The sequence below is a fragment of the Oncorhynchus tshawytscha genome, linkage group LG10 (genome assembly GCF_018296145.1).
Source record: "Oncorhynchus tshawytscha isolate Ot180627B linkage group LG10, Otsh_v2.0, whole genome shotgun sequence".
Classification (NCBI taxonomy): Eukaryota; Metazoa; Chordata; class Actinopteri; order Salmoniformes; family Salmonidae; genus Oncorhynchus; species Oncorhynchus tshawytscha.
This window is the reverse complement of record NC_056438.1, coordinates 43,685,029-43,712,396: the sequence shown is the minus strand read 5'-3', so window position 1 is coordinate 43,712,396 and position 27,368 is coordinate 43,685,029. Positions and strand designations below refer to the sequence as shown.

At 43.3% G+C, this 27,368-nt stretch overlaps 1 protein-coding gene across 1 annotated transcript in view; it reads left to right on the top strand.

Annotated features, from left to right (window-relative positions):
* Positions 1–3,865: 3,865 nt before the first annotated feature.
* The window catches only part of LOC112260210 (potassium channel subfamily T member 2-like), an 88,464-nt gene continuing 64,961 nt past the window's right edge, over positions 3,866–27,368 (top strand). Inside the window, exons 1-15 of the mRNA XM_024435141.2 lie at positions 3,866–3,977; positions 4,188–4,267; positions 4,515–4,614; positions 7,810–7,858; positions 8,040–8,099; positions 8,509–8,583; positions 9,034–9,117; positions 9,370–9,464; positions 17,209–17,389; positions 18,096–18,260; positions 18,510–18,646; positions 18,933–18,996; positions 22,943–23,051; positions 23,282–23,390; positions 23,660–23,809. Of these exons, the coding sequence (XP_024290909.2) occupies positions 3,883–3,977; positions 4,188–4,267; positions 4,515–4,614; positions 7,810–7,858; positions 8,040–8,099; positions 8,509–8,583; positions 9,034–9,117; positions 9,370–9,464; positions 17,209–17,389; positions 18,096–18,260; positions 18,510–18,646; positions 18,933–18,996; positions 22,943–23,051; positions 23,282–23,390; positions 23,660–23,809 (1,553 nt within the window). The 5' untranslated portion in view covers positions 3,866–3,882. The remainder of the gene's footprint in view (positions 3,978–4,187; positions 4,268–4,514; positions 4,615–7,809; positions 7,859–8,039; positions 8,100–8,508; positions 8,584–9,033; positions 9,118–9,369; positions 9,465–17,208; positions 17,390–18,095; positions 18,261–18,509; positions 18,647–18,932; positions 18,997–22,942; positions 23,052–23,281; positions 23,391–23,659; positions 23,810–27,368) is intronic.

Here is a 27,368-nt window from a genome sequence, read left to right as displayed (position 1 = left end):
TCACCCTGAACACACCATCCCCACTGTCAAACATGGTGGTGGCAGCATCATGGTTTGGGCCTGCTTTTCTTCAGCAGGGACAGGGAAGATGGTTAAAATTGATGGGAAGATGGATGGAGCCAAATACAGGACCATTCTGGAAGAAAACCTGATGGAGTCTGCAAAAGACCTGAGACTGGGACGGAGATTTGTCTTCCAACAAGACAATGATCCAAAACATAAAGCAAAATCTACAATGGAATGGTTCAAAAATAAACATATCCAGGTGTTAGAATGGCCAAGTCAAAGTCCAGACCTGAATCCAATCGAGAATCTGTGGAAAGAACTGAAAACTGCTGTTCACAAATGCTCTCTATCCAACCTCACTGAGCTCGAGCTGTTTTGCAAGGAGGATTGGGAAAAAATTTCAGTCTCTCAATGTGCAAAACTGATAGAGACATACCCCAAGTGACTTACAGCTGTAATCGCAGCAAAAGGTGGCGCTACAAAGTATTAACTTAAGGGGGCTGAATAATTTTGCACGCCCAATTTTTCAGTTTTTGATTTGTTAAAAAAGTTTGAAATATCCAATAAATGTCGTTCCACTTCATGATTGTGTCCCACTTGTGGTTGATTCTTCACAAAAAAATACAGTTTTATATCTTTATGTTTGAAGCCTGAAATGTGGCAAAAGGTCGCAAAGTTCAAGGGGGCCGAATACTTTCGCAAGGCACTGTAAATTGTTTATCTTGGGTCAAAAGTTTCAGGTAGCCTTCCACAAGTTTCCCACAATAAGTTGGGAGAACAAAGCTGGTGTAACTGAGTCAGGTTTGTAGGCCTCCTTGCTCGCACACACTTTTTCAGTTCTGCCCACACATTTTCTATAGGATTGAGGTCAGGGCTTTGTGATGGCCACTCCAATACCTTGACTTTGTTGTCCTTAAGCCATTTTGCCACAACTTTGGGAGTTTGCTTGGGGTCATTGTCCATTTGGAAGAACCATTTGTGACCAAGCTTTAACTTCCTGACTGATGTTTTGAGATGTTGCTTCAATATATCCACATAATTTCCCCCCGTGCTTCACGGTTGGGATGGTGTTCTTCGGCTTGCAAGCCTCCCCCTCTTTCCTCCAAACACAATGATGGTCATTATGGCCAAACAGTTCTATTACTGTTTCATCAGACCAGAGGACATTTCTCCAAAAAGTACAATCTTTGTCCCCATGTGCAGTTGCAAACCGTAGTCTGGCTTTTTTACGGCAGTTTTGTAGCAGTGGCTTCTCCCTTGCTGAGCGGCCTTTCAGGTTATGTTGGTATAGGACTCGTTTTACGGTGGATATAGATCCTTTTGTACCTGTTTCCTCCAGCATCTTCACAAGGTCCTTTGCTGCTGTTCTGGGATTGATTTGCACCAAAGTACGTTCATCTCTAGGAGACAGAGCACGTCTCCTTCCTGAGCGGTATGACGTCTGCTTGGTCCCATGGTGTTTATACTTGCGTACTATTGTTTGTACAGATGAATGTGGTACCTTCACGTATTTGGAAATTGCTCCCAAGGATGAACCAGACTTGTGGAGGTCTACAATTTCTTTTCTGAGGTCTTGCCTGATTTCTTTTGATTTTCCCATGATGTCAAGCAAAGAGGCACTGAGTTTGAAGGTAGGCCTTGAAATACATCCACAGGTACACCTCCAATTGACTCAAATGATGGGGTGGTCTAGTGGTTAAAGTGTTAGACTAGTAACAGAAAGGTTGCAAGTTCAAATCCCTGAGCTAACAAGATACAAATCTGTTGTTCTGCCCCTGAGCAAGGCAGTTAGCCCACTGTTCCTAGGCTGTCATTGAAAATAAGAATTTGTTCTTAACTTACTTGCCTAGTTAAATGAAGGTAAAATAAAAATATGGGTACCCAGGGTGCACTGGGGTATATTAGCATCATGTTTGTTTAGCTTAAAGCTGTCCATTGGTCAACTGCACACTGCTCCCAAAAACCCAAATCTGATGACTATGCCAAATGTCAGACAGCCAAGGGTGGAATGTAGCCATACTTCGCCACCTAGGTGTGATATGAGCCCAAGAAACTGAATGTAATAGGTTATTGGTTTGGTTCTGGGTCACTGTTACACTGCTCCCTCTCCAAACCAAGAGCCTGTTACTTTAAAGTTATTCAATTGAGTTCCTAGGGCTCATATCACACTTAGTGGTGTAGTACGGCTAGATTCTAGCCTCGACTGTTTGACAGTAACACGTAACTTTGAGAATCGAGGTATAACATAACCTTTTATATGCCTTGTAATCATGTCATCATTATATTTGGATGTGTTACTGTGTAAGTGTTACTGGACTAGCTTCTATTTGAGTCACTAAATATGATAAAATAGTCTGGTGAAAAGTGGGAAACAAAAAGTTTTGCATTACCAGGTAAAAATAGACCAAAGCCACTAGGTTGTGGTCTGGCAGTGGGGCCTCATCTCTTGTTGGAGAAAGTTACAGTAGATATGTGAAAATGAACCTGTTGGGACATGGGTCATTATCCACTGGGCACACCATGTCATTTCAACTTGGATAATTGGGTGATTTTTGCATAAAAGTCACATTGTCCTAGAGAGATTTACACAGTTATCAAAATGTCACACCAAGGTAAGCCTACACGAAACACAGCCCTTATTTGAATTATTTCCAAAATCCCTATGGGAAAAAAAAATTACGGTGGAAAAATGATTGGAACTATTTCCCTGTTTGACCGCTAGGTTTAATGGATATTATGAATCAGACTGTTGTACTCGGAGTGAAAAGTGCTTATCTCACACAGACAGATTAGTAAATCCTCTTGCTTCATCTCTTCTTCTCTGGCTATGTAGCCTACATTTTTGAGCATATGAATGTATTTCAAACAAAACAGTATTGTTTTGAGTAGTAAAGGATGTAGCTAACTTCAATCGTGATTCATCACTCCAGAAAATGCGTTTCCACCACTTCAGAGTCCAATGGCGGCGAGCTTTACACTAGTCCAGCCGACACTTGGCATTGCGCTTGGTGATCTAAGACATGTGTGCGGCTGCTCGGCCATGGAACAGTTCTTGTGCTGATGTTGCTTTCAGAGGCAGTTTGGAACTCAGTGAGTTTTGCAAGATGAGGACAGGCGAGTGTAACGAGCTACGCGCTTCAGCACTCGACGGTTCTGTGGGTTTGTATGGCCTACCACTTCGCGGCTGAGCCATTGTTGCTCCTGGACGTTTACACTTCACAATAACAGCCCTTACAGTTGACCGGGCAGCTCTAGCATGGCCAAAATTTGACGAACTCACTTGTTAGAAAAGTGGTATCCTATGATGGTGCCACGTTGAAAGTCACTGAGCTCTTCAGTAAGGCCATTGTCCTGCCAATATTTGTCTATGGCGATTGCATGGCTGTGTGCTCAATTTTATACACCTGTCAGCAACGGGTGTGGCTGAAATAGCCAAATCTACTACTTTGAAGGGATATCCACATACTTTTTTATATATAGTGTATATTCACATCATCATTATTAGCTTAATCATTATCACCAATAAACCGACGACTCCAATGACTGAGATGTGCGCTTTGGATGATGCTTGCAGTGAGATGACACATGCACAATGTCTCAAGAGCATAATGATGCTCTTGGGTGTCTAGTCGCACACATGCACTCAAGGATGCTCAACAATGGGATGACTTTGAATAATTAGCCTATATAGCTGCTTCCTTGTTTTCCAAATAATTAAACCATATTTTTGTGATGGATGCAGTCTTTTCGGGCGCTTGGAATAAGGATGCACGACTGAGTGCAACAATTGATTTGAAACATTGTTATAAAAGTGTACATTTTGAGATCTGGATTGAGCTTTTGTTTCAACTGATGTAGCTACAGCTAAGGAGAACTATGGTTGATTTGGAGAGCGAAGTACCCCGTCTTCCCCCGAGTTATAGATTCAGGGACTTACTCCTCGGGGACCAGAATTTACTAAATGATGACAGGTAGGTTGAGTTTGTTTGACATGTTAGCTTCAATTTAAAAAGAAAAGTGGTTTAAATCATGTGGTTTAACATTGTTGTATATTATTTAAGGGTTTGCACCTGTGGAATCCTTGCACTTGTTTAACATCCAGCCTTACCCATGTGAAAATGCTTAGTAAATATGACATTATTCATTTTATTTATAGAAACTAATATTACTCTTTTTTTAAGGGTGCAAGTCGAATTTTATGCCAATGAAAGTACTTTCAAAGAGACACTTAAACTGTTCTTCATCAAAAACCAAAGATCAAGTAAGTCATGTTTTTTAACTGTGTAGTCACAGTTGAACTACACTATATGCTGTTACTATCCATCTAATAAATCTTATTTGTACTTTGTTTTAAAGACATAGTAAAAATACACCCGTTGCATCGGTAACAAATAGCAAACTGTTGAACCAGTTATATCAAAGGGGCCCGGAGATGTTCCTGGTCAGGTCACATGGTGAGGAAGTACTGACCCTAAGTATGACATATAACCTCTGTCTTTGTCTCCCAGGCCTGAGAATACAAGTGTTTGACTTCTCCCTAAAGGTCCTGAGCTGTATCTTATACATGTGTCGCGTATTGACAGATGACCCATCCAAAGGACATGGCTGGTAAGGATCGTAATTTAATGTCTCGTAGGTACATGTAGATACCACCTGGTCTTCACTGAATTGTCACAGAAATGTTGCATTTTTATGACTACAATTTGACAACAGCCTCTAACGATGGCCCTCAAGGTATAGTAATTCTCAGAGAAGAAACCAGGGATAATTAGTAGAGAATGTGGACTATTAGCTATTTTCATGCCGTGGAAAAAGTCTTCCTAACCAGGTTTCCATCCAGCCATTTCATGCGGATGAATTACCTGTTGCATGAAAAAAAATCGCAATCGGGCTGATGGAAACAGAAAATGCCAGTTCACCTTTATAATGTCGACAGAGAATTAGTTCATTCGGCATGGTGGGATCTGTTTGTGTCGGTATAATTAATTATGCAAAGTTCAAATACAGTAGGAATACAATGTCAGGTATTTTGTTTATTTATACAACTGAATGTGTTATCACTGTGCATCATCGACTAGCAGAACCAAATGACCTGGATTGCAGTTGAGATTACATTAAAATACATGGTGCAAGTGATCAATGCCGTTCGAGGTTCTGCTCAGATTATTATAGCAATTGTGGAAATCTCCACAGATCTGTGACAACCTACGCATGCTATCTTGAACATGATTACATAAAAACAAATTAATAGTTACAGTAACCTCAATGTGGCCATGTATGTGTTAAACATTTTTAAGGGTAAATGTTACATTAGTTTGTAAGATAACCTTAACTTTAGGCTATTTGCTGTATTACAAAGGTCATATTGAATTGTGTTCGGTTGGCAACGCAATGCAACCAAATATCAACATTTAAAGGTGTTGTATCCACAGCTTGAATTGTTCCATCTGAGCCACTGGCATAATCCCATTCTTTAACTTTTATTTTTTGAGTTTAAGTGGTGAATTCAGCATATCATTTGTTAACTTGTTGCCAAGTTAATAGGCTATGTATTGTATTTCAAAAGAGATATTTAATTGTGTTTAGCTGTCAATGCAACCAAATATAAACATTTAAAGGGGATTTATATTCTGCTTGGATAGTTCCATCTGTGCCACTGACTTGGCTTTAATTCCATTTTTTCTACAAATGAATAATTGATATGCTGGATTCATGTTGGAAACCCAAGGCCTATTGTATTGTATATTTTCTGATGAATTCTGGGATGAAATTAAACAATAGCCGTTGATGACTTTGCAAATGCTATATAGGCCTAAATAGCATCATTGATTTATGAGGGATAAAGTATGGTTACATTTCATTTGCTCTTAAATCTACCCTTCGGAATGATTTCAATAGCAACAGGGAATCTATTTAGTTTTTACATTGCGATCTCTCAACAATCATTCTCACAGTAGCTCACCGGTAATAGTCAGTGACAAATATCATACATAGCTAAGAAGGGCTGAACTTGGTTAAAACCCTGGATAGGAGACCAAATGGTAGGTGTAGATACAGTAGATCAACTCTCCAGTAGGACGTTCTGTCTGGTGTATTTTTTTTCTGATAGTGGATATAATGTTGAAAATCTGACATTGTTTTAAAGGTACAAAGTCAACATATTTCATACAAGGTTTGTCTATGTTGAAATTTGGTTATCATGATGATGTAATCCTGTGGCTGAAATGTCACCATCAAAACAACAGTTTACATTGATTACTTTTTTCAAATCCAATGTATTCTCCACTTAGATTCCACGCCACAATATGTTGACAAATGATGTTGAACCAACGTTGATTCAACCAGTTTGTGCCCAATGGGATCAGTAGAGTTGAAGATTCTATGGAAACCCATTTAACTTGTACTTTTTATTCGGTACATGGGAATTTAACCACAGTTATTTTTATGTGCACTATGTCATCATGCACAGCCTTTTATCCGCAATAAGTCAGTTTGATGGAAACGCATTTCTGGTGGGGAAATGTCCGTATTGTTTTATGCAGATTTGATTAATATTCACATGAAAATCTGTCGCCAATTGTAGGGAAACCTAGCTAACGACAATGATTTTAATACTTTCATTTCTATGCCTGGAAACAGAGGAAGTGAATGCACTGAACATGTACGGAATCATTCAATTCACTGTCTATCATTCTTTCTAGACACTAGCTCAGTGTTTCACAACTCCAGTCAAAACAGCAGTAAAAATGTAAAAAACTGAAACACATTTTTGTGATTCATGTCTGGGACTACAACAAAAATGTGTTTCAGTTTAATTTTTTTAATACATTTGTAAAAATGTCTAAAAACCTGTTTTCACTTCATTATTGGGTTTTGTGTGTAGATTGATTAAGAAAAAATAGAATTGAATCAATTTTACAACAAGGTTGTTTACGCAACAAAACGTGGGAAAGGGGAAGGGGTCTGAATACTTTCCAAGTGCACCGTATATCAGTACACTCGTAACAACCTAAGCATTAAGAAACTTCTATTAGATCAAATAAGTCTCATGTATCAAAATAGCAATACAGTCAGTTTCCTTGCCGTTGTCCTTGTTTTGAAATGACTGTAGAATTTCATTTTCTTCAATATTATTGTACATGGTGCATGTTAAATATTTTGACATTTTTTCTCTACAGCTGGGGATGCCCTAATCAAACATACATCTTTTTAAAGATTGACTGGTGAGTGTTTACTCTCTCTACTCTTATCTAATAGTGTTAAATAAAACAGAAGCATATCCAGACCTAATAATATCAATATTACCCGGTAACAATGCATCGAGACACACACTCACTTAGAGAGGAAACATAGCAGAACAACGTGGTTCTGACCAAAATATCGGCCGCCATTTTCCCAACAATTCTACATGTTGAATTGGCACAAACAGGTGGTCGCTAGAACACACCACGATGACTGCAAGCAATAGGACAGCCATCCACTGCTTTAAGCTGTTCGCCTTTTCTAAAGCCTTGTCAGATGTTTGTAGTGGTTTCATGTCTCAACCCTACACCAGTGTCCCTAAATCCACTCTCATACTAGGGTACCATCCTGAACAGAAACATTGTCCTACTTAGTCTAAGTTTGGGAAAACTCCTGGACAATGTATTGTTTTCAGGGACTCTTTAATCCAACATCAAGCACAACCAATGAGTTATTCTCTACACACCACTGATGGCTAGTTATTCTCTGGACATGATTCAAATCTCTCTCTTCATCTCAATCTCCAGGTGTAAACTAACACACAGCTTTTCCCCCCGCCAGGTCTCCCATAATGTGGGTCGAACGAAGTCTTCTAATATGGCCGTTACAGGTGAAATTTCTGCCAACAAATTTTCATCATAATTTATTCAATTGTAGTTGTTTGCTAACTACTGTATACATGGGCACTATGCAGTTACTGTTGTTTGTCGTTTATTTTCTCAGTTAACCTGCTTCTCAGTCATTCTTTATGAGCCTCGATGAAAACAAAGAGTCTTCTATTTCTTCAACAGGTGTCTGTGGCAGTTATCTGTCTTTTTGAAACTGTTCTATTGACTTACCTGAGTTACAAGGTAAGTACCATCCCACTCCATAGGGTGTCACTCAGTCTAAGAAAACGTTCATTGTAATGTCCACTCTACAGTCATGTCAATATGTATATCTATATACAAAGTCAATAGATTGTGAAACAGATTAACTGTGATTTAAAAAAAAAAAAAAGTAACCTTTATTTAACTAGGCAAGTCAGTTAAGAACAAATTCTTATTTACAATGACAGCCTACTGGGGAACAGTGCCTTGTTCAGGGGCAGAACGACAGATTTTTACCTTGTCAGCTCGGGGATTCGATCCGGCAACCTTTTGGTTACTGGCCCAACACTCTAACCATTAGGCCCAAAAGGAAGCAGAAGATAAACCCCCAAAAGGGCTAAAAGAGATACAAAGAAAGAAGAAACATGACTGCTCTCTACTTTGTCCTCAGGGCAACATTTGGGAGCAGATAATTCGGTTGACGTTTATCCTGGAGATGGTGAACACAGTGCCTTTCCTGCTCACCGTAAGAGTTAACACACTCTAACAGGGCCTAGGATCAGATTTTCCATTTAAATAATAATTAAGAGGGGGGTGACCTGATCCTAGATCAGCACTCCCACTCTGAGACGTGAATATGGGCCCTGGACTCTAGCAAAACACAATGCTATGGCAGGGCTATTATGGTCTCATCCCATAGTCACAGCTAATGATGAACACGGCTGAATTCTAAATTGTATGTGGTTTTAACTGGGATTTTAAGATGTTTTAAGTTACATCATATACTGTATGTACCTACAAACTCCTAGTAGTATATTTTGTCTCAGAGAGTATCATGACCAGAGTCTTCCCAGGTAACACAGCTACATTGCTGAAACATTGTGATAACCTAACTCTTTGTATCTGGCAACATTGTCAGGAATGTTTTGGGCTTCTATAGATGGGATAGCCTACAACAATCTCTGTGCTCTTTCAGGTCATGTGGCTCCCTCTGCGGAACCTTTTCATCCCAGTGTTCCTGAACTGCTGGTTGGCCAAGCATGCCTTGGAGAATATGATTGTGAGTGTTAACCTGCATCAACTCCGATACGGCTGAATCAGCATGTCGCGATAGTGCTGCTGCCTCTGGACCACACATTACATCTGGAGGCAGTGGTTCGATCCCTGGTCCTGCCACTGCTCTATCCCTCTGTTCTGTCTCCCCATCTCAACTATGTGTACCTACCTTATTTAGCAATGAAATATTAAAAAACATCCTTTACAAAAATAGAGGTAAGAGGTTTACCAACCATCCGTATCCTCTCTCCCCTAGAATGACCTGCATCGTGCCATACAGCGAACACAGTCTGCCATCTTCAACCAGGTGCTCATCCTCATCTCCACCCTCTTCTGCCTCATATTCACTTGGTGAGTGTGTGGGTGCGTGCGTGCGTGAATGTGTGTGCACTGGTAGATTGCAGTCTGCATCCCAAACATGGGCACTTCGAAAACCAATTTTAAATTAAGCAAACAATTAGTTTCAGAAACAACGATAAACAACAACAAAAAAGATGTTGGCACTTAGACTGAGAGGACATGCTAAATTGCTAACTCAATAAGTGGATGGAGGAGGCAAAGCACCCTGCTTTGGACCATCTTTCCCTCTCCCACATCCAATAGGATTTTACAGGGTCAGCCCAGATTGAATTGCTGGCCATTATCTGTGGTTTTCCACCTCAGAGCTTCAAGCACTTACAGTCATTTGCCACTAATGCACCACGTCTGACATCATATTTCTGGGTTACCAAGTGTACAGCTCTGGGACCTATTTTCTCCAGTGCACTCTGTGTAAATGGCATTACAAGGTCAATTACCTCGGAACAATTCCCTCAATATCTGGCTTCCTGTTGACTGCCACAAGACCATTAATGTAATGTGTGCGATGCCACAAAAGCAAGGTAGTGGCAGCAATTACTACTAGATCCTGGAAAATGTATTTTTAAGGAAGGTTGAAGGCACATATTCCAAAGAACCAACCCTGCACTCAACAGACAGTATTTCACTGTGTTTATTCACATTGCCTAGAACATTAAATATTCCACTGGGCACAGATGTCAATTCAACGTCTATCCACATTGGTTCAGCGTAATTTTGCTGAAATTACGTTAAAAAACGTTGGCTGAACTAGTGTGCCTTGTTTTTAAGGTAAAATGCTAGCACGATGTTGCCGTTGCTTTTCGTGATGGTAATAGAATGTCACAATACTGAATTGGTTTGTTATTGGTCAATAGACAGCTAGTCAGTAGACAGTTAGTCGAATGACCAGATGGAAGTGAAATGGAACGACCGTGATTAGCTATGTTATCTAAGGTAGGGGTCCCCAATCTAGGGGCAACATTTTGTGTAGGGGCGTGGTGGGACCTTCCTTGATTTGAGGGATATATATTTTTTACAATTTGCAAATGTTTATACCTAAAACACTCATCTGCTATGCTTTAGGCTAGAAACAAGTGGTAAAATGCCCGAGGACGACTCGACTCTGACGCACATGGGAATATCTTTGGTTTGTCTCTATGGCATTCAGAAGCTGAGCTACAACCTAAAGTTGAGATGTCAAACAAATTGGACTTTGCTTGGGAAGTAATCTTATACAATGTGTGAATCTGTCACTATGATTTGATCTTTCCAATGTCATCCCATATGAAAAAAAACTGTCATATGTAGCACATTTGCATCTTTGGTCAAATGCATGTAATGCCGTATTCCGAGGGCTTTATTAGTCATGAATGTGTCTGTTTATGATGGACGTGTTTTTTTTCTGCTTGCATTTTGTATTTACAGTACCTTCGGAAAGTTTTCAGACCCCTCGACTTTTTCCACATTTTGTTACATTACAGCCTTATACTAAAATGGATTCAATAAAAAACAATTCCTCAGCAATCTATACACAATACCCCACAATGACGAAGTGAAAACAGGTTCAGACATGTTTGCACATTTATTAAAAATAAACAGAAATACCTTATTTACATAAGTATTCAGACCCTTTGCTATGAGACTTGAAATTGAGCTCAAGTGCATTCTGTTTCCATTGCTCATCCTTGAGATGGTTCTACAACTTGATCGGAGTCCACCTGTGGTAAATTCAAATGATTGGACATGATTTGGAAAGGCACACACCTGTCTATATAAGGTCCCACAGTTGACAGTGCATGTCAGAGCAAAAACGAAGCCACGAGGTCAAAGGAATTGTCCTTGAATCTCTGAGGCAGGATTGTGTCGAGATACAGATCTGAGGAAGGGTACCAAAAAATGTCTGCAGCATTGAAGGTCCCCAAGAACACAGTGGCCTCCATCATTCTTAAATGGAAAAAGTCCAACAGGACAATGACCCTAAGACCACAGCCAAGACAATGCTGGAGTGGCTTCGGGATAAGTCTTCTCCAGGGACCATACTGTACACCAAAATTAGCTGCAGGGAACGAGAGTGGAGCCCATGAAAACACAGACACTAGTAGGACAGAAATCTCTTACTATTAGTTAAATACGAATTGTTAACCATTAATATCAAATGGATCAGTTAAATACAGTTGAAGTCGGAAGTTTACATACACTTAGGTTGGAGTCATTAAAACTTGTTTTTCAACCACTCCACACATTTTTTGTTAACAAACTATAGTTTTGGCAAGTCGGTTAGCACATCTACTTTGTGCATGACAGAAGTAATTTTTCCAACGATTGTTTACAGACAGATTATTTCACTTAAAATTCACTGTACCACAATTCCAGTGGGTCAGAAGTTTACATACATTAAGTTGACTGTGCCTTTAAACAGCTTGGAAAATTCCAGAAAATTATGTCATGGCGTTAGAAGCTTCTAATAGGCTAATTTACATACTTTTAGTCAATTGGGGGTGTATCTGTGGATGTATTTCAAGGCCTACCTTCAAACTCAGTGATTCTTTGCTTGACATCATGGGAAAATCAAAAGAAATCAGCCAAGACCTCAGAAAAAAATTGTAGACCTCCACAAGTCTAGTTCATCCTTGGGAGCAATTTCCAAATGCCTGAAGGCACCTCGTTCATCTGTACAAACAATCGTACGCAAGTATAAACACCATGGGACCACGCAGCCATCATACCGCTCAGGAAGGAGATGCGTTCTGTCTCTGAGAGATGAACGTACTTTGGTGTGAAAAGTGCAAATCAATCCCAGAACAACAGCAAAGGTCCTTGTGAAGATGCTGGAGGAAACAGGTACAAAAGTATCTATATCCATAGTAAAACGAGTCCTATATCGAAATAAACTGAAAGGCCGCTCAGCAAGGAAGAAGCCACTGCTCCAAAACCGCCATAAAAAAGCCAGACTACAGTTTGTAACTGTAGAAATGTCCTCTGGTCTGATGAAACAGAAATAGAACTGTTTGGCCATAATGACCATTGTTATGTTTGGAGGAAAAAGTGGGAGGCTTGCAAGCCGAAGAACACCATCCCAACTGTGAAGCAAGGGGGTGGCACCATCATGTTGTAGGGGTGGTTTGCTGCAGGAGGGACTGGTGCACTTCACAAAATAGATGGCATCACGAGGAGGTAAAATTATGTGGATATAAGGAACCTGGAGGAACCTCCCCCACCTCAGACTCCTGGAGCGGGCCAACCACCACCGGCCTGAGGAGAGACACATGGAACGAAGGGTTTATTGCCCCACAAACCGCGGACCCAGCTTCCGACAGGGCAGGTGGAGGTGCAGGTCGAGAGCCAGACCCGGTTCTCCGGTGCGAACACCGGGGCTTCACTGCAATGACGGTCTGCGCCAACTTTCTGGCGCAGCACGGCGTGCTGAAGATGGACATGGGCGGCGTCCCATGTTTCCTCCTCGCGCCGGAACCAGTCGTCCACCACAGGAGCCTCGGTCTGACTCTGATGCCAAGGAGCCAGAACCGGCTGATACCCAAATACACACTGGAAGGGAGAGAGGTTAGTGGAGGAGTGGCGGTGCGAGTTCTCGGCCATCTCTGCCCAGGGCATGAACGCTGCCCACTCCCCTGGCCGGTCCTGGCAGTAAGACCTCAGAAACCTAACCACATCCTGGTTAACTCTCTCCACCTGCCCATTACTCTTGGGGTGAAAACCTGAGGTAAGGCTGACCGAGACCCCCAGACATTCCATGAATGCCCTCCAGACCCTCGATGTGAACTGGGGACCCCGATCAGACACTATATTCTCAGGCACCCCGTGCCGGAAAACGTGTGTAAACAGAGCCTCCACAGTCTGTAGGGCCGTAGGGAAGTTAAAGTTAAACAATTTAAAGCCAATGCTTCCAAATACTAATTGAGTGCATGTAAACTTCTGACCCACAGGGTATGTGATGAAAGAAATAAAAGCTGAAATAAATCATTCTCTCTACTATTATTCTGACATTTCACATTCTTAAAATAAAGTGGGGATCCTAACTGACCTAAACAGGGACTTTGCATTAGGATTAAATGTCAGGAATTGTGAAAAACTGAGTTTAAATGTATTTGGCTAAGGTGTATGTAAACTTCCGACTTCAACTGTACGTACTGTTTCTACCACAACTGTCAACTGTGGGACCTTATATAAACAGGTCTGTGCCTTTCCAAATCATGTCCAATCAATTGAATCTACCACAGATGGACTCTAATCAAGTTGTAGAAACAGCTCAAGGATGATCAATGGAAACAGGATTCACCTGGCTCAATTTCGAGTCTCATTGCAAAGCATCTGAATAGTTATGTAAATAAGGTATGTGTTTTTTATTTGTAATACCTTTTGCAAAAATGTCTAAAACCCTGTTTTCGCTTTGTCATTATGGGGTATTGTGTGTAGTTTGATGAGTAAAAAAATGTATTATCAATTTTAATATAAGTCTGTAACGTAACAACGTGGGGAAAGTCAAGGGGTATAAATACTTTCCGAATGCACTGTATATATATATATATGCTTTAAATATATTCCATAATATATTTCGGAAAGTATTTCAAATCTATTAAATATACAGTACCTGTCAAAAGTTTGGACACCTTCTCATTGAATGGTTTTTCTTTATTTTTTCTATTTTCTACATTGTAGAATAATAGTGAAGGGATCAAAATGATCAAATCAAAATCTATTATATCATGTAGTAACCAAAAAAGTGTTAAACAAATCAAAATATATGTTATATTTAAGATTCTTCAAAGGAGCCACGCTTTGCCTTGATGACAACTTTTCACACTCATGGCGTTCTCTCAATCAGCATGAGGTAGTCACCTGGAATGCATTTCAATTAACAGGTGTGCCATGTTAAAGTTAATTTGAGGAATTTCTTTCATTTTTAATGTGTTTGAAGAAATCAGTTATGTCGTGACATGGTAGGGGAAGTATACAGATGATAGCCCTATTTGGTAAAAGGCCAAGTCCATATTAATGCAAGATCAGCTCAAATAATCAAAGAGAAACGACAGTCCATCATTACTTTAAGACGTGAAGTTCAGTCAATTCGGAAAATCTCAAGTTTCATCAAGTGCCGTCGCAAAAACCATCAAGGGCTATGTTGAATCTGGCTGAATCTGGCCACAGGAAAGGAAGACCCAGAGTTACCTCTGCTGCAGAGGATAAGGGGAGACAGGTAGCCTAGTGATTAGAGTGTTGGGCCAGTAACCGAAAGGTTGATGGATTGAATCCCCGAGGTGACAATGTAAATAAATATCTGTCGTTCTGCCCCTGAACAAGGCAGTTAACCCACTGTTCCTAGGCTGTCATTGTAAATAAGAATTTGTTCTTAACTGACTTGCCTAGTTAACGCTAATTAACTTTTTAAAAACCTATATTTAACTGCACCTCAGGTTGCCTACCAAATAAATACATCACAGAGTTCAAGTAACAGACACATTTCAACATCAACTGTTCAGAGGAAACTGTGAATCTGGCCTTCATGGTTGAATTGCTGCAAAGAAACCACTACTAAAGGACACTAATAATAAGAGACTTGCTTGTGCTCAGAAACATAAGCAAAGGACATTAGACCGGTGGAAATCTGTCCTTTGGTCTGATGAGTCCAAATTTTACATGTTTAGTTCCAAGCACTTTGTCTTTGTGAGACACAGAGTAGGTGAACGGATGTTCTCCGCATGTGTGGTTCCCACCGTGAAGCATGGAGGAGGTGGTGTGATGGTGTGATGGTGTGGGGGTGCTTTACTGGTGACACTCGCTGATTTATTTAGAATTCAAGGCACACTTAACCAGCATGGCTACCACAGCATTCTGCAGTGATATGCCATCCCATCTGGTTTGTGCTTAGTGGGACTATCACCTCCAGGCTGTGTAAGGGCTAGTTCACCAAGGAGAGTGATGGAGTGCTGAATCAGATGACCTGGCCTCCATAATCACTCGACCTCAACCTAATTGAGATGGTTTGGGATGAGTTGGACCGTAGAGTGAAGGAAAAGCAGCCAACAAGTGCTCAGCATACTTGGGAACTTCTTCAAGACTATTGGAAAAGCATTCCAGGTGAAGCTGGTTGAGAGAATGCCAAGAGTGTGCAAAGTTGTCATCAAGGCAAAGGGTGGCTACTTTGAAGAATCTAAAAATATATGTTGATTTGTTAAACACTTTTTAGGTTACTATAAGATTCCATATGTGTTATTTCATAGTTTTGATGTCTTCACTATTATTCTACAATGTAGAAAATAGTAAAATAAAGAAAATCCCTGGAATGAGTAGGTAATGGCCTTGGGGTAATGGCCGCTAAGTGATCTCAGTTCTGCCTTTTGCCGCCCTGCCCATAATGTATGTGTGTGTGTGTGCGCGTACGTGTGTGCGTGTGCGAAGGTAGTGTTTTTTTCTCTGTCCCTGTATGGTCATAAAGTGATACTCATGATGATGGTCACACACACACGCACGTGCGTACACACCCTTGTCTGGTAGCCTGTCAGTTATCAGTTCTCAAAACAACATATACGTTATAGATGATATTTAGATGTATACGATGTAAAAACAATATGTAAAAATGGATATTAAATTAAATCATGTTGAGACACACTTATGTCTGTGTAGACAAAATATTCCTCTTAAGGTCTGTTTGTCCTGGCTGGTAAATTTAGGTTTACTGGAATGACGACATTGCTCCATGTAAACGTTCCTCTAAAAAATAAGAATAGAACACACTCTTTCAGTTGGCCAAGTTTTACTAATCAATGTATTGGACCAGTGGGATCACAGGTTAAGCTACTTCCAATGTCAGTACATGACTGACCACAACATTCAACAACAAAAAACTGATGGGATGGATACTATGTATTCATTCAAGAATTGAGAAAAATAAGTTTCCATAATATGCAGAGCATTTTTGTTAATAAATACATCCTCAGATATATTTGAGGGCATACAGTATATCGTATACAGTATACAGTATATCGATCATCATTAACGTACACATGGTTAGCAGATGTTAATGCGAGTGTAGCGAAATGCTTGTGCTTCTAGTTCCAACAGTGCAGTAATATCTAACAAGTAATCTTAACAATTCCACAACAACTCCCTAATACACACCAATCTAGTAAATGATACGTACATACATAAGAATATGTACATATAAAAATATATCGATGAGCGATATATGTTACAAAGAGATTTCAGGATATATGCCTGGCTTTGGGGAGTTCAGTTGAAAGTCTTGTAGGTTGATGTTTCTTCTCTGCTAAAACCTTATGGGCCGGTTTCCCGGAGACGGATTAAGTTTAGTCCCGGTCCAAAATGCTCACTGAGAATTTCAGTTGAAAGTGCTTTTTAGTCAAGGAGTAACATTCAAGGAGTAACAGTAACAACTGTCCAGAAAACTGTCCCTATGTGCAGTACCAATAGTTTTTCTTGACCATCTGCCTGAGTTAAAGGTTAAAGTACACAGTGTTTTTCCTGGTTTGGTCATGTGGTCTGGAAAAAGTCTTGGCCCTACTTTATATGTTTCAGTGTAGACACCAAGGGCCAATTTCCCCAACACAGACTAAGTCTAGTCCTGGACTAAAACACAAACTCAATGTAGAACCTCAAATGAAAATCCTTAAAAATCAAAGACTTTGCTTAATCTGTGTCTGGTAAACTGTCCCCAAATGATGCAATGACACCACTCCCTTCACAACCTCTGTGTTACTGCTTCCTGTATCCCTGGTAGTATCTGTGGAATCCAGCACCTGGAGCGGGCGGGCAAGAACCTGACGTTGTTCGACTCCTGGTACTTCTGTGTTGTCACGTTCTCCACAGTGGGTTACGGCGACGTCACGCCCAACGTGTGGCCCTCCAAACTGCTAGTGATCATCATGATCTCAGTGGCCCTTGTGGTGCTGCCCATTCAGGTGAGAGTTGGCCAAAAACACACACACACACACACACACACACACACACAAACACACACACACACATTGCACCGCACATACAGACAGACACACACAAAATGACCACACTGTTTGCTAAAGGGAAATCAATTGGGCTAATGTTTGGACATCTAGGAAATGCCAAATCGATAGAACACATGCAAGTAGGGAGCCAGCTGAACTAGACGGTGCATAATCATGCTCGAGGCATTGTAGAGGCATTGGTAGGCCAAAAGTATCCCTACTGCTGCTGTTCTGCCATTCTCCCTGTAAACATATTGCCATAAAATGAAGACAAAAACAGGCAATTTACTGTGGCCTTTTTTATGGACACAATTTCAATGTTCTGTTGAAGCAGCTTTTTTCTAGTACTAGTCCTGGAGACCTGAAGGATATGCAGGCTTTTGTACCGTCTAGCTGTAATAACACACCTGACTGGATGATTAGTTGACTGTATGAATCAGGCGTGTTGGTACTGGGTTGGAGAAAATAATAGCTCAATAGGACCAGGATGGAAGAACACAGCGATAAAAGATAAACGCTTTAATCTATATTACGAAATGTGTCGGATTGGGTGAACTGTATGCATTTAGCCATGCATTTAGCCTATTTGGTTGACTTGAGCATTTGTTTTGCACAACATGAGCAGTATTAGTAAGGTGTGCCTGTGCTGGGCGCTATTGGTCAGTTTGAGCAGCTGGCCTACCTGTGGATGGAGAGACAGAAGTCAGGGGGGAACTACAGCCGTCACCGGGCCCAGACGGAGAAACATGTGGTGCTGTGTGTCAGCTCCCTCAAGATAGACCTCCTGATGGACTTCCTCAATGAGTTCTATGCCCACCCCGGGCTGCAGGTGTGTGTATTTGTATGTGCGTGCATGCATGCGTGTGGGTGGGTGATTGAGTTTGTGTGTGCGTGCGTGTATGCTTGGGTTTGTTCATTCATGCACGTAATAGGAAAGGGTTTAAAACACTTGGCAACAGAAATGTGCATTACTTATTGGACAATTCCAGGTAGTCCCTCCCTGTTTAAGTCCGTTTTCGTCTATTTAGTGTCGAATGAACACGACCCAGGCTGTTCCTCTGTGTTCCTCCCCATTCAGGACTACTACGTCATCATCCTGTGTCCGACAGAGATGGACCCCCAGGTTCGTCGGGTCCTCCAGATCCCCCTGTGGTCCCAGCGTGTCATCTACCTCCAGGGGTCAGCCCTCAAAGACCAGGACCTCATACGGGCCAAGTGAGTCACCAACACTAAGGACTGTGTCTCATTCCGCTAAAATAGTTTCCTCTCTTTGGATCTTTGGTCTCCTTTCCTTCAACTGCACTGATGTGGAAGAGCTGGACTGGTAAAAAAAAACAATAGTGAATAGGCAATAGGCATCCACCATATTGCTTTCCTTTCACCTCTCCTATGTTTAAGATGAGTGTGGGTAGTTATACAGTTGGAGAGGAGATGAGAGGAAGCCACTGTAGAGTATTGAGATGTTACCACTTGGTATTGAATGGCTGTCCTTCTTTTCCAGACTGGACAATGCCGAGGCTTGTTTCATCCTAAGCAGTCGTTGTGAGGTGGACCGCACTGCCGCAGTACGTACATTTGCTACTATTACCGCTACAACAAGTGTTAAATCAGTGGCAGACTGGGACCAAGAGACCAGCCCACTGGCCTAAGGAGAGACCAGCCCACAAGGCATTTGTCCAAACTATCAGAACTCAGGATAAGACCCAGATACAACAGCTAGAGTCACAGATGTCTATTGACCTAAAACAGGGGGCAGGCAAAAGACAGGTCAAAGAGGTCCGTAATCCAGGGCAGAGTCAATAAGGTACAGAACAGCAGGCAGGCTCGGGGTGAGGACAGGCAAAGGTTCATAAACAGGTCAGAGTCAGGCAGGTACAGAATGGCAGGTAGGCTCGGGGTCAGGGCAGGCAGAATGGTCAGAACTGTGGAAACTTGGGAACAGAACCTGAGCAAGCAGGGAGATGGGAAAACATACTGGTAGGCCCTGACAAGATGAACTGGCAACAGACAGAGAACACAGGTATAAATACACCGGGAATAATGAGGAAGATGGGTGACACCTGGAGGGGGTTGGAGACAAGCACAAAGACAGATGACACAGATCAGGGTGTGACACAGACTTTTTGTGTTAGATTGAGGTTAAATTCATATTTTGTTCATTGCTGAATATTCGTTAAAAAAACTTGCTGATACCCAAGGCATTTTAGCCAGTGAACAGTAATATTATTAGATCATTTTAGTTTCAGCTAGTCTGATTATTAAATGTACAGATTTTTCCTCTATTTGCCCTCACCAGTACACCATTTGTCTGTTGTTATCTCTGGCAGAGTTCAGTCTGAACTGTACTTCTAGTGAGTGTAGGGTATATAAACTGAAAGAAATACATGAAGTGGCTTGTAAGACCAGGCTAGAGTGGAGTTGTATTGTACTACTGAAAGTAAAGACAAAGTCATAGGTCAAATTATACTGTGACATTCAGGGGGTGTCCTAAGCATACTAAGCACACTAACATTAGTGGCTTATGTAGCATTTGCATTTTTAAAATTTATTTAACCTTTATTTAACGAGGCAAGTCAGTTATGAACAAATTCTTAATTTACAATGACGGCCTACCCCAGCCAAACCCTCCACTAACCTGGAAGGCGCTGGGTCAATTGTGCGCCGCCCTATGGGACTCCCGATCACGGCCGGTTGTGATACAGCCCGGGCTCAAACCAAGGTCTGTAGTGACTCCTCTAGCTCAAAGATGTAGTGCCTTAGACCCCTGCACCACTCGGGAGCATTAGCATAATGTGAATAAACAACATGTGGTCATTAGGTCAATACAGACCTGAATGGGCACTAGCAAACCATATGCTAAAGGTTACTACTAGTTAGCATAGTAATATCTACACATTCTCTTCCATGTGAATATTAAAGTTTAAATTTTTTTTTAAATGATCTGCCATGACTACAAGGTCTGATAGGAATTCAGGAAACTCAGTGAGGAATGCTGTTTATGGCCCAGGAGGCCTGTACACAGTAGCTATAAAAAGTGATTGAGTAGGCTGCATAGATTTCATGACTAGAAGCTCAAAACACGAAAATGCAGTCTTTTTTTTGTAAATTGAAATTTGCTATCATAAATGTTAGCAACACCTCCGGCTTTGCGGGATGTGCAGGGGATATGGTCACTAGTGTAACCAGGAGGTGAGGCCTCATTTAACACAATAAATTCATGTGTTCAATGTTTCAGTCAGGCCAATCACATCAAGATTAGGATCAGTGATTAGTTCATTGACTATGGCTGCCTTGGAAGTGAGGGATCTAATATTATTAAGTATCCCTATTTTGAGATGTGAGATATCACAATCTCTTTCAATAATGACAGGAACAGAGGAGGTCTTTATTCCAGTGAGATTGCTAAGGCGAACACTGCCATGTTTAGTTTTACCCAACCTAGGTCGAGGCACGGACACGGTCTCAATGGGAATAGCTGAGCTGACTACACTGACTGTGCTCGTGGCAGACTCCACTAAGCTGACAGGCTGGCTAACAGCCTGCTGCCTGGCCTGCACCCTATCTCATTGTGGAGCTTGAGGAGTTAGAGCCCTGTCTATGTTTGTGGAAAAGATGAGAGCACCCCTCCAGCTAGGATGGAGTCTGTCACTCCTCAGCAGGCCAGGCTTGGTCCTGTTTGTTGGTGAGTCCCAGAAAGAGGGCCAATTATCTGTAGATTTTCTCTTTTGGGAGGGGTAGAAAACAGTTTTCAACCAGCGATTGAGTTGTGAGACTCTGCTCATCACTCCCCCTAACTGGGAGGGGGCCAGAGACAATTACTCAATGCCGACACATATTTGTAGCTGATTTACACGCTGAAGCTATGTTGAGCTTGGTGACCTCTGGCTGTTTCATCTTAACATCGTTGATGCCGACGTGGATAACAATATCCCTATACTCTCTACACTCACCAGTTTTAGCCTTAGCCAGCACCATCTTTAGATTAGCCTTAACGTCGGTAGCCCTGCCCTCTGGTAAACAGTGTATAATTGCTGGATGATTCATTTTAAGTCTAATACTGCGTGTAATGGAGTCGCTAATGACCAGGGTTTTCACTTTGTCAGAGCTAATGGTGGGAGGCTTCGGTGTCTCAGACCCCATAACGGGAGGAGGAGAGACCAGAGAAGGCTCGCCCTCTGACTCCGACCCGTTGCTTAATATGACTATTTATGTAGCGATCACTGTATGTTGTGGAAAGTTTCTGTCGGCTGAATGAGCAACACTGGTTGAGCATTCCTACCAGAAGTCATGAGAAAATTGTCCGGGGACTGTGCGTGGGGATTTATACTACTATCTGTACTTATTGGTGGCACAGACACGGTTTCATCCTTTCCTACACTTAAATTACCCCCTCACGATTGCGTCTGAATCTGGGCTTGCAGCACAGCTATCCTCGCCATAAGGCAATCGTTCCCCTGTAAATTAGTATTTACATCGACTGCAATTAGAAGACGTAATGTTTGTTACTGCTTAGCTTTGGCTGGTGGAGGTCCTGACGAACCACGTCCAGATAAAGCATCCCGGGGTGAAAAAGTTGAATGAAAGAAGTCGAGCGAGGGAATAAATAAAATAAAATAAAACGGTAATTAAAAAATTAAAAATGTAAAGTTGGCAGGTGGCAAAGTAAGGTTAGCAACAAACTGCACAGCAGCACGTAAACAAGTCTACAAGTTGAAACGTGCTGAAACAAGAGGTGATGGCAGCGAATGAATGGCATGACAATGGGCCTCAGGATCTTGTCACGGTATGTCTGTGCATTCAAAATGCAATTATGTTCATTGTCCGTAGCTTATGCCTGCCCGTACCATAACCCCACTGTCATCATGGGGCACTCTGTTCACAATGTTGACATCAGCAAACCACTCTCCCACACAACGCCATACACGCTGTCTGCCATCTGCACCGTACAGTTGAAACCAGGATTCATATGTGAAGAGCACACTTCTCCAGCGTGTCAGTGGCCATCGAAAGGGAGCATTTCACCACTGAATTTGGTTACGACGCCGAACTGCATTCAGGTCAAGACCCTGGTGAGGACAATGAGCAGGCAGATGAGCTTCCCTGAGACAGTTTCTGACAGTTTGTGCAGAAATTCTTCAGTTCTTCAGTTCTTCAGTTGAGCAAACCCACAGTTTCATCAGCCGTCCAGGTGGCTGGTCTCAGACGATCCCGCTTGTGAAAAGCAACATTTCCTCTCAGCCTGTCAAAATGTGTAAAATCGAATGAGATTAGCTATAATACTAGCGAGCTCATATACGAGCTCAGACTTAAAGGGAGTGGTGGTCTGGGGCTTGCGGAGGTGGAGCGTGAGCTTGTTCCAGAGCAAGGGCCCGAGACCCCAGAGTGCTCGGTCACCCATTGTTTTTAGGCGCCAATGTTATAACCACACTGCAGTGCATAAAGCAATGTCGCTTTAAACAGCTCTAACAAATGTACCTCTGATGTGTCTCTGTTGTCTTGTTTGCCTCTAAGGACCATCAGACAATTCTGCGAGCTTGGGCTGTGAAGGATTTTGCTCCAAAGTGCCCCATTTATGTCCAGATTCTGAAGCCAGAGAATAAATTCCATGTGAAATTTGCAGGTAAAGACAGATGAATGTACTGTTAAGAAACATTTGTTTAGATGATGTGGGACCTTGGCATAGATTCTTTGGGAATATCCTGAATTGTGGCCCCAATAATGGGTTAACCCTTCCTTCTCTAGTTTAGCATTTATATTTTCTCTATGTATTCCGGTTCCTCTCATTGAGTCTCATCTCAGTAATACTCTTTTTAAAATGTAGTCAAATGTTATTATTCTCCTTTGCCTTAGATCATGTTGTGTGTGAGGAAGAATTCAAGTATGCCATGTTGGCCCTGAACTGCATCTGTCCAGCGACCTCCACCCTCATAACCCTACTGGTCCACACTTCACAGGGCCTGTAAGTACACAACCACCCTCCACCCTCATATCTAGTCAACACTTCAATGGTGTACACTCCATAAGATCTGAAAAGTACAGTAGGCAACGTGCCAACCCACGAGTCTCTACCCAATTCTTTACACTACCCATCAAGTTGTCGAAAAGGAACAAATGCTACAGACCCTCATGTGATACCTGTTCAATTGTCTGCAGCGAAAGCCTAAACTAAACCCAGCTAAATGGTTACACTTCATATGAATACCCTCTTCATGACTCTATGTGCTTCAGGGAGGGGCAGCAGTCTCCAGAGCATTGGCACAGGACCTATGGCAAGTGTTCCGGGAACGAGGTTTACAACATCGCCATGAGAGACAGCGTCTTCTTCTCGGAATACATGGGGAAAAGCTTCACCTACACCTCCTTCAAATCCCATAAGAAGTAGGTAGAAAACACCAATACGTTTTGGGGGGGGGGCTAGGGTCAAGGGTCACAGACTTGCCAATAAACAAACCTACTGACCAATGAACATATTTTCTTGTGATCCCAGTTCTAATGGTTAGATTTACTGTTGTTACGGTTTTCTTCCGTCGAAAGAGAGTCGGACCAAAATGCAGCGTGGTTAATACGATACATCTTTAATGAAGGAAAAATGAACAATACAAAAACAACAAACGGAACGTGAAAAACCTATACAGCCTATCTGGTGAAAACAAACACTGAGACAGGAACAATCACCCACGAAACACTCAAAGAATATGGCTGCCTAAATATGGTTCCCAATCAGAGACAACGAGAATCACCTGCCTCTGATTGAGAACCACCTCAGGCAACCATAGACTATGCTAGAAAACCCCACTAAGCCACAATCCCAAAACCTACGAAAAATAAACCCATGTCACACCCTGGCCTGACCAAATAAATAAAGAAAACACAAAAATAAGACCAGGGCGTGACAGAACCCCCCCCCCATGGTGCGGACTCCCGGCCACACACCTGAACCCATAGGGGAGGGTCCGGGTGGGCGTCTGTCCATGGTGGCGGCTCGGGACATGGACCCCACTCCAACCAAGTCTTAGTCCCCCTGTAACGCGTCCTTAGATTGGCGACCCTCGCCGCCGACCTTGTCCTAATAAACCTCACCAAGGACCCCACTGGACTGATGGACCGCTCGGGACTGAGGGGCAGCTCGGGACTGAGGTAGAAGCTCAGCACTGAGGGGAAGCTCAGCCCTGAGGGGAAGCTCAGCCCTGAGAGGAAGCCCAGTACTGAGAGGAAGCCCAGTACTGAGAGGAAGCTCAGGCAGGTAGTTGGCTCTGGCAGATCCTGGCTAGCTGGTGGTTCTGGCAGATCCTGGCTGACTGGCGGATCCTGGCTGACTGGCGGATCTGAAGAAGATCCTGGCTGACTGGCGGATCTGGAAGATCCTGCTGACTGGCGGACTGACTGGCGGATCTGGAAGATCCTGGCTGACTGGCGGCTCTAGCTGCACCATGCAGACTGGCAGCTCTGGCTGCTCCATGCAGACTGGCAGCTCTGGCTGCTCCATGCAGACTGGCAGCTCTGGCTGCTCCATGCAGACTGGCAGTTCTGGCTGCGCTGAACAGGCAGGAGACTCCGGCAGCGCTGGAGAGCAGGAAGGCTCTGGCAGCGCTAAACAGGCGGGAGACTCCGGCAGCGCTGGAGAGGAGGAAGGCTCTGACAGCGCTAAACAGGCGGGAGACTCCGGCAGCGCTGGAGAGGAGGAAGGCTTTGACAGCGCTAGACAGGATGCGTGGTGCTGGCACTGGTGGTACTGGGCCGAGAACACGCACAGGAAGCTTGGTGCGGGGACCTGCCACCGGAGGACTGGTGTGTGGAGGTGGCACTGGATAGACCGGACCGTGCAGGCGCACTGGAGCTCTTGAGCACCGAGCCTGCCCAACCTTACCTGGCTCGATGCCCACTCTAGCCCGGCCAATAGGAGGAGCTGGTAAGTACCGCACCGGGCTATGCACCCGCACTGGAGACACCGTGCGCTCCACAGCATAACACGGTCGGTCTTTTTAGCCCCCCGGTAAGCACAAGAAGTTTGCGCAGGTCTCCTACCTGGCGTAGCCATACTCCCTGTGAGCCCCCCCCCCCAATACATTTTTGGGGCTGACTCTCGGGCTTCCATCCACGTCGCCGTGCTGCCTCTTCATACCAGCGCCTCTCCGCTTTCGCCACCTCCAGTTCTTCTTTGGGGCGGCGATATTCTCCAGGCTGTGCCCAGGGTCCTTTTCCGTCCAATATCTCCTCCCAAGTCCAGAAGTCCTGTGATCGCTGCTCCTCACGATAAACAGGGGGAGTTGTCTCAGGTCTGAACCCTGACTCTGCCACACTCTCCCTGAGCCCCCCCCAATAATTTTTGGGGCTGACTCTCGGGCTTCCTTCTGCACCGCCGTGCTTGTCTCTTCAACTCCATTCTTCTATAACCCTCTTCGCACTGCTCCAGCGAATCCCAGGCGGGCTCCGGCACTCTCTTTGGGTCGACCGCCCACCTGTCTATTTCCTCCCAAGTCGTATATTCCAAACTTCGTAGCTCCTGCTGCCGCTGCCTGTCACCACGCCGCTTGGTCCTGGTGTGGTGGGTGATTCTGTTACGGTTTTCTTCCGTCGAAAGAGAGTCGGACTGAAATGCAGCGTGGTTAATACGATACATCTTCAATGAAGGAAAAATTAACAATACAAAAACAACAAACGGAACGTGAAAAACCTATACAGCCTATCTTTTTTTTAAATAAAAAATAATTTATTATCTTCAATACCATTCACTCTTTACAACTCATAATTTTCATACATACTCAAATAATGGTATTTTAATTTAACTAATTTAACTAAACAAAAACCCCAAACAAAACCTCAGGGGAGCATCTTCCCTCCCCGTCACCCTACAAACTACCTATCCCTATCTCCCCGTCCCTAATCCATCCCCTTACAAATCTAAATGACACCCAGCCCTAAACCCCCCTTCCACCTCTCCCGAGCAGCATGCTGCCCCCACTTCCTCTCCTCCCTCTTCATCCTCCCCTCAAATCTCCTTCCACCCTCCTCACTATCCCTTCCACCCCCAATCTCTCCCTGTCTTCACCATGTTCTGCCTGGCTTCCCACAGCCCCCGTTTAAAGAGACTCATAAGAAGCCAGAGCAGAAACCTGTCCCTATCCGTCCCTCTCGCTCTCCCTACAACTCTCTCTAACCTGGCCCACATCAATACAAAATCCCCCCTTACCAAACCTAACAACACCCGTGCCCTAGCCCATACTACTCCGGCAAAGGCACAGTCCCAAAAGACATGGCGCACAGTCTCCTCCCTGCCACAAGAGGATCTTGGACAGGTGGGGGATTGCACCAAACTATACCGGTACATGATGGAACGTACCGGCAAGCAGTTATGGAGGCTCAACCAATTCAGGTCCTTGAGCCTGTTGTCCAGACCCCGCACCTGCACTCCCTCCCAGACCACTTCCGAGATGCCCACTACAGGCGCCGGACTCCCTGCCTTTCTGACCTCCTCGTACAGGTGCCTGTGATCTAAACCTACTCGGGCAACTTCAACCTCAGGGTGCACACGCAGCCACTTGGCCGCATGACCAAAGTGCCACGGCAGCTGTTCCGCCCGAGGACCCGTGTTAGACCACACCATTACGCTTCTCGCCTGATACGAGAAGAACACCCGCAGGAGGTAACCGGACGGGTGTATCACTGGATGAGCAAGCTCCGTTAACAAGAAAGAAACAAAAATTGCGTCCAGCTTGAGGGGGAAATGTGGTACCCCCCCCTACCTCCCTCCCCGATGGGACAGAGCATGCGTGCCCTGGCGACCCACTCGCACCTGCCACTCCACATGAACTGAAACACAAGACTCACTAGAGGCCTCCTCAGACAAGCCGGCAATGGGTAGATGTACGCCAAATACAAAAGAGACGGCAACACATCCACCTTTAGGACCAGGACTTTGCCCATAAAAGACAAATAC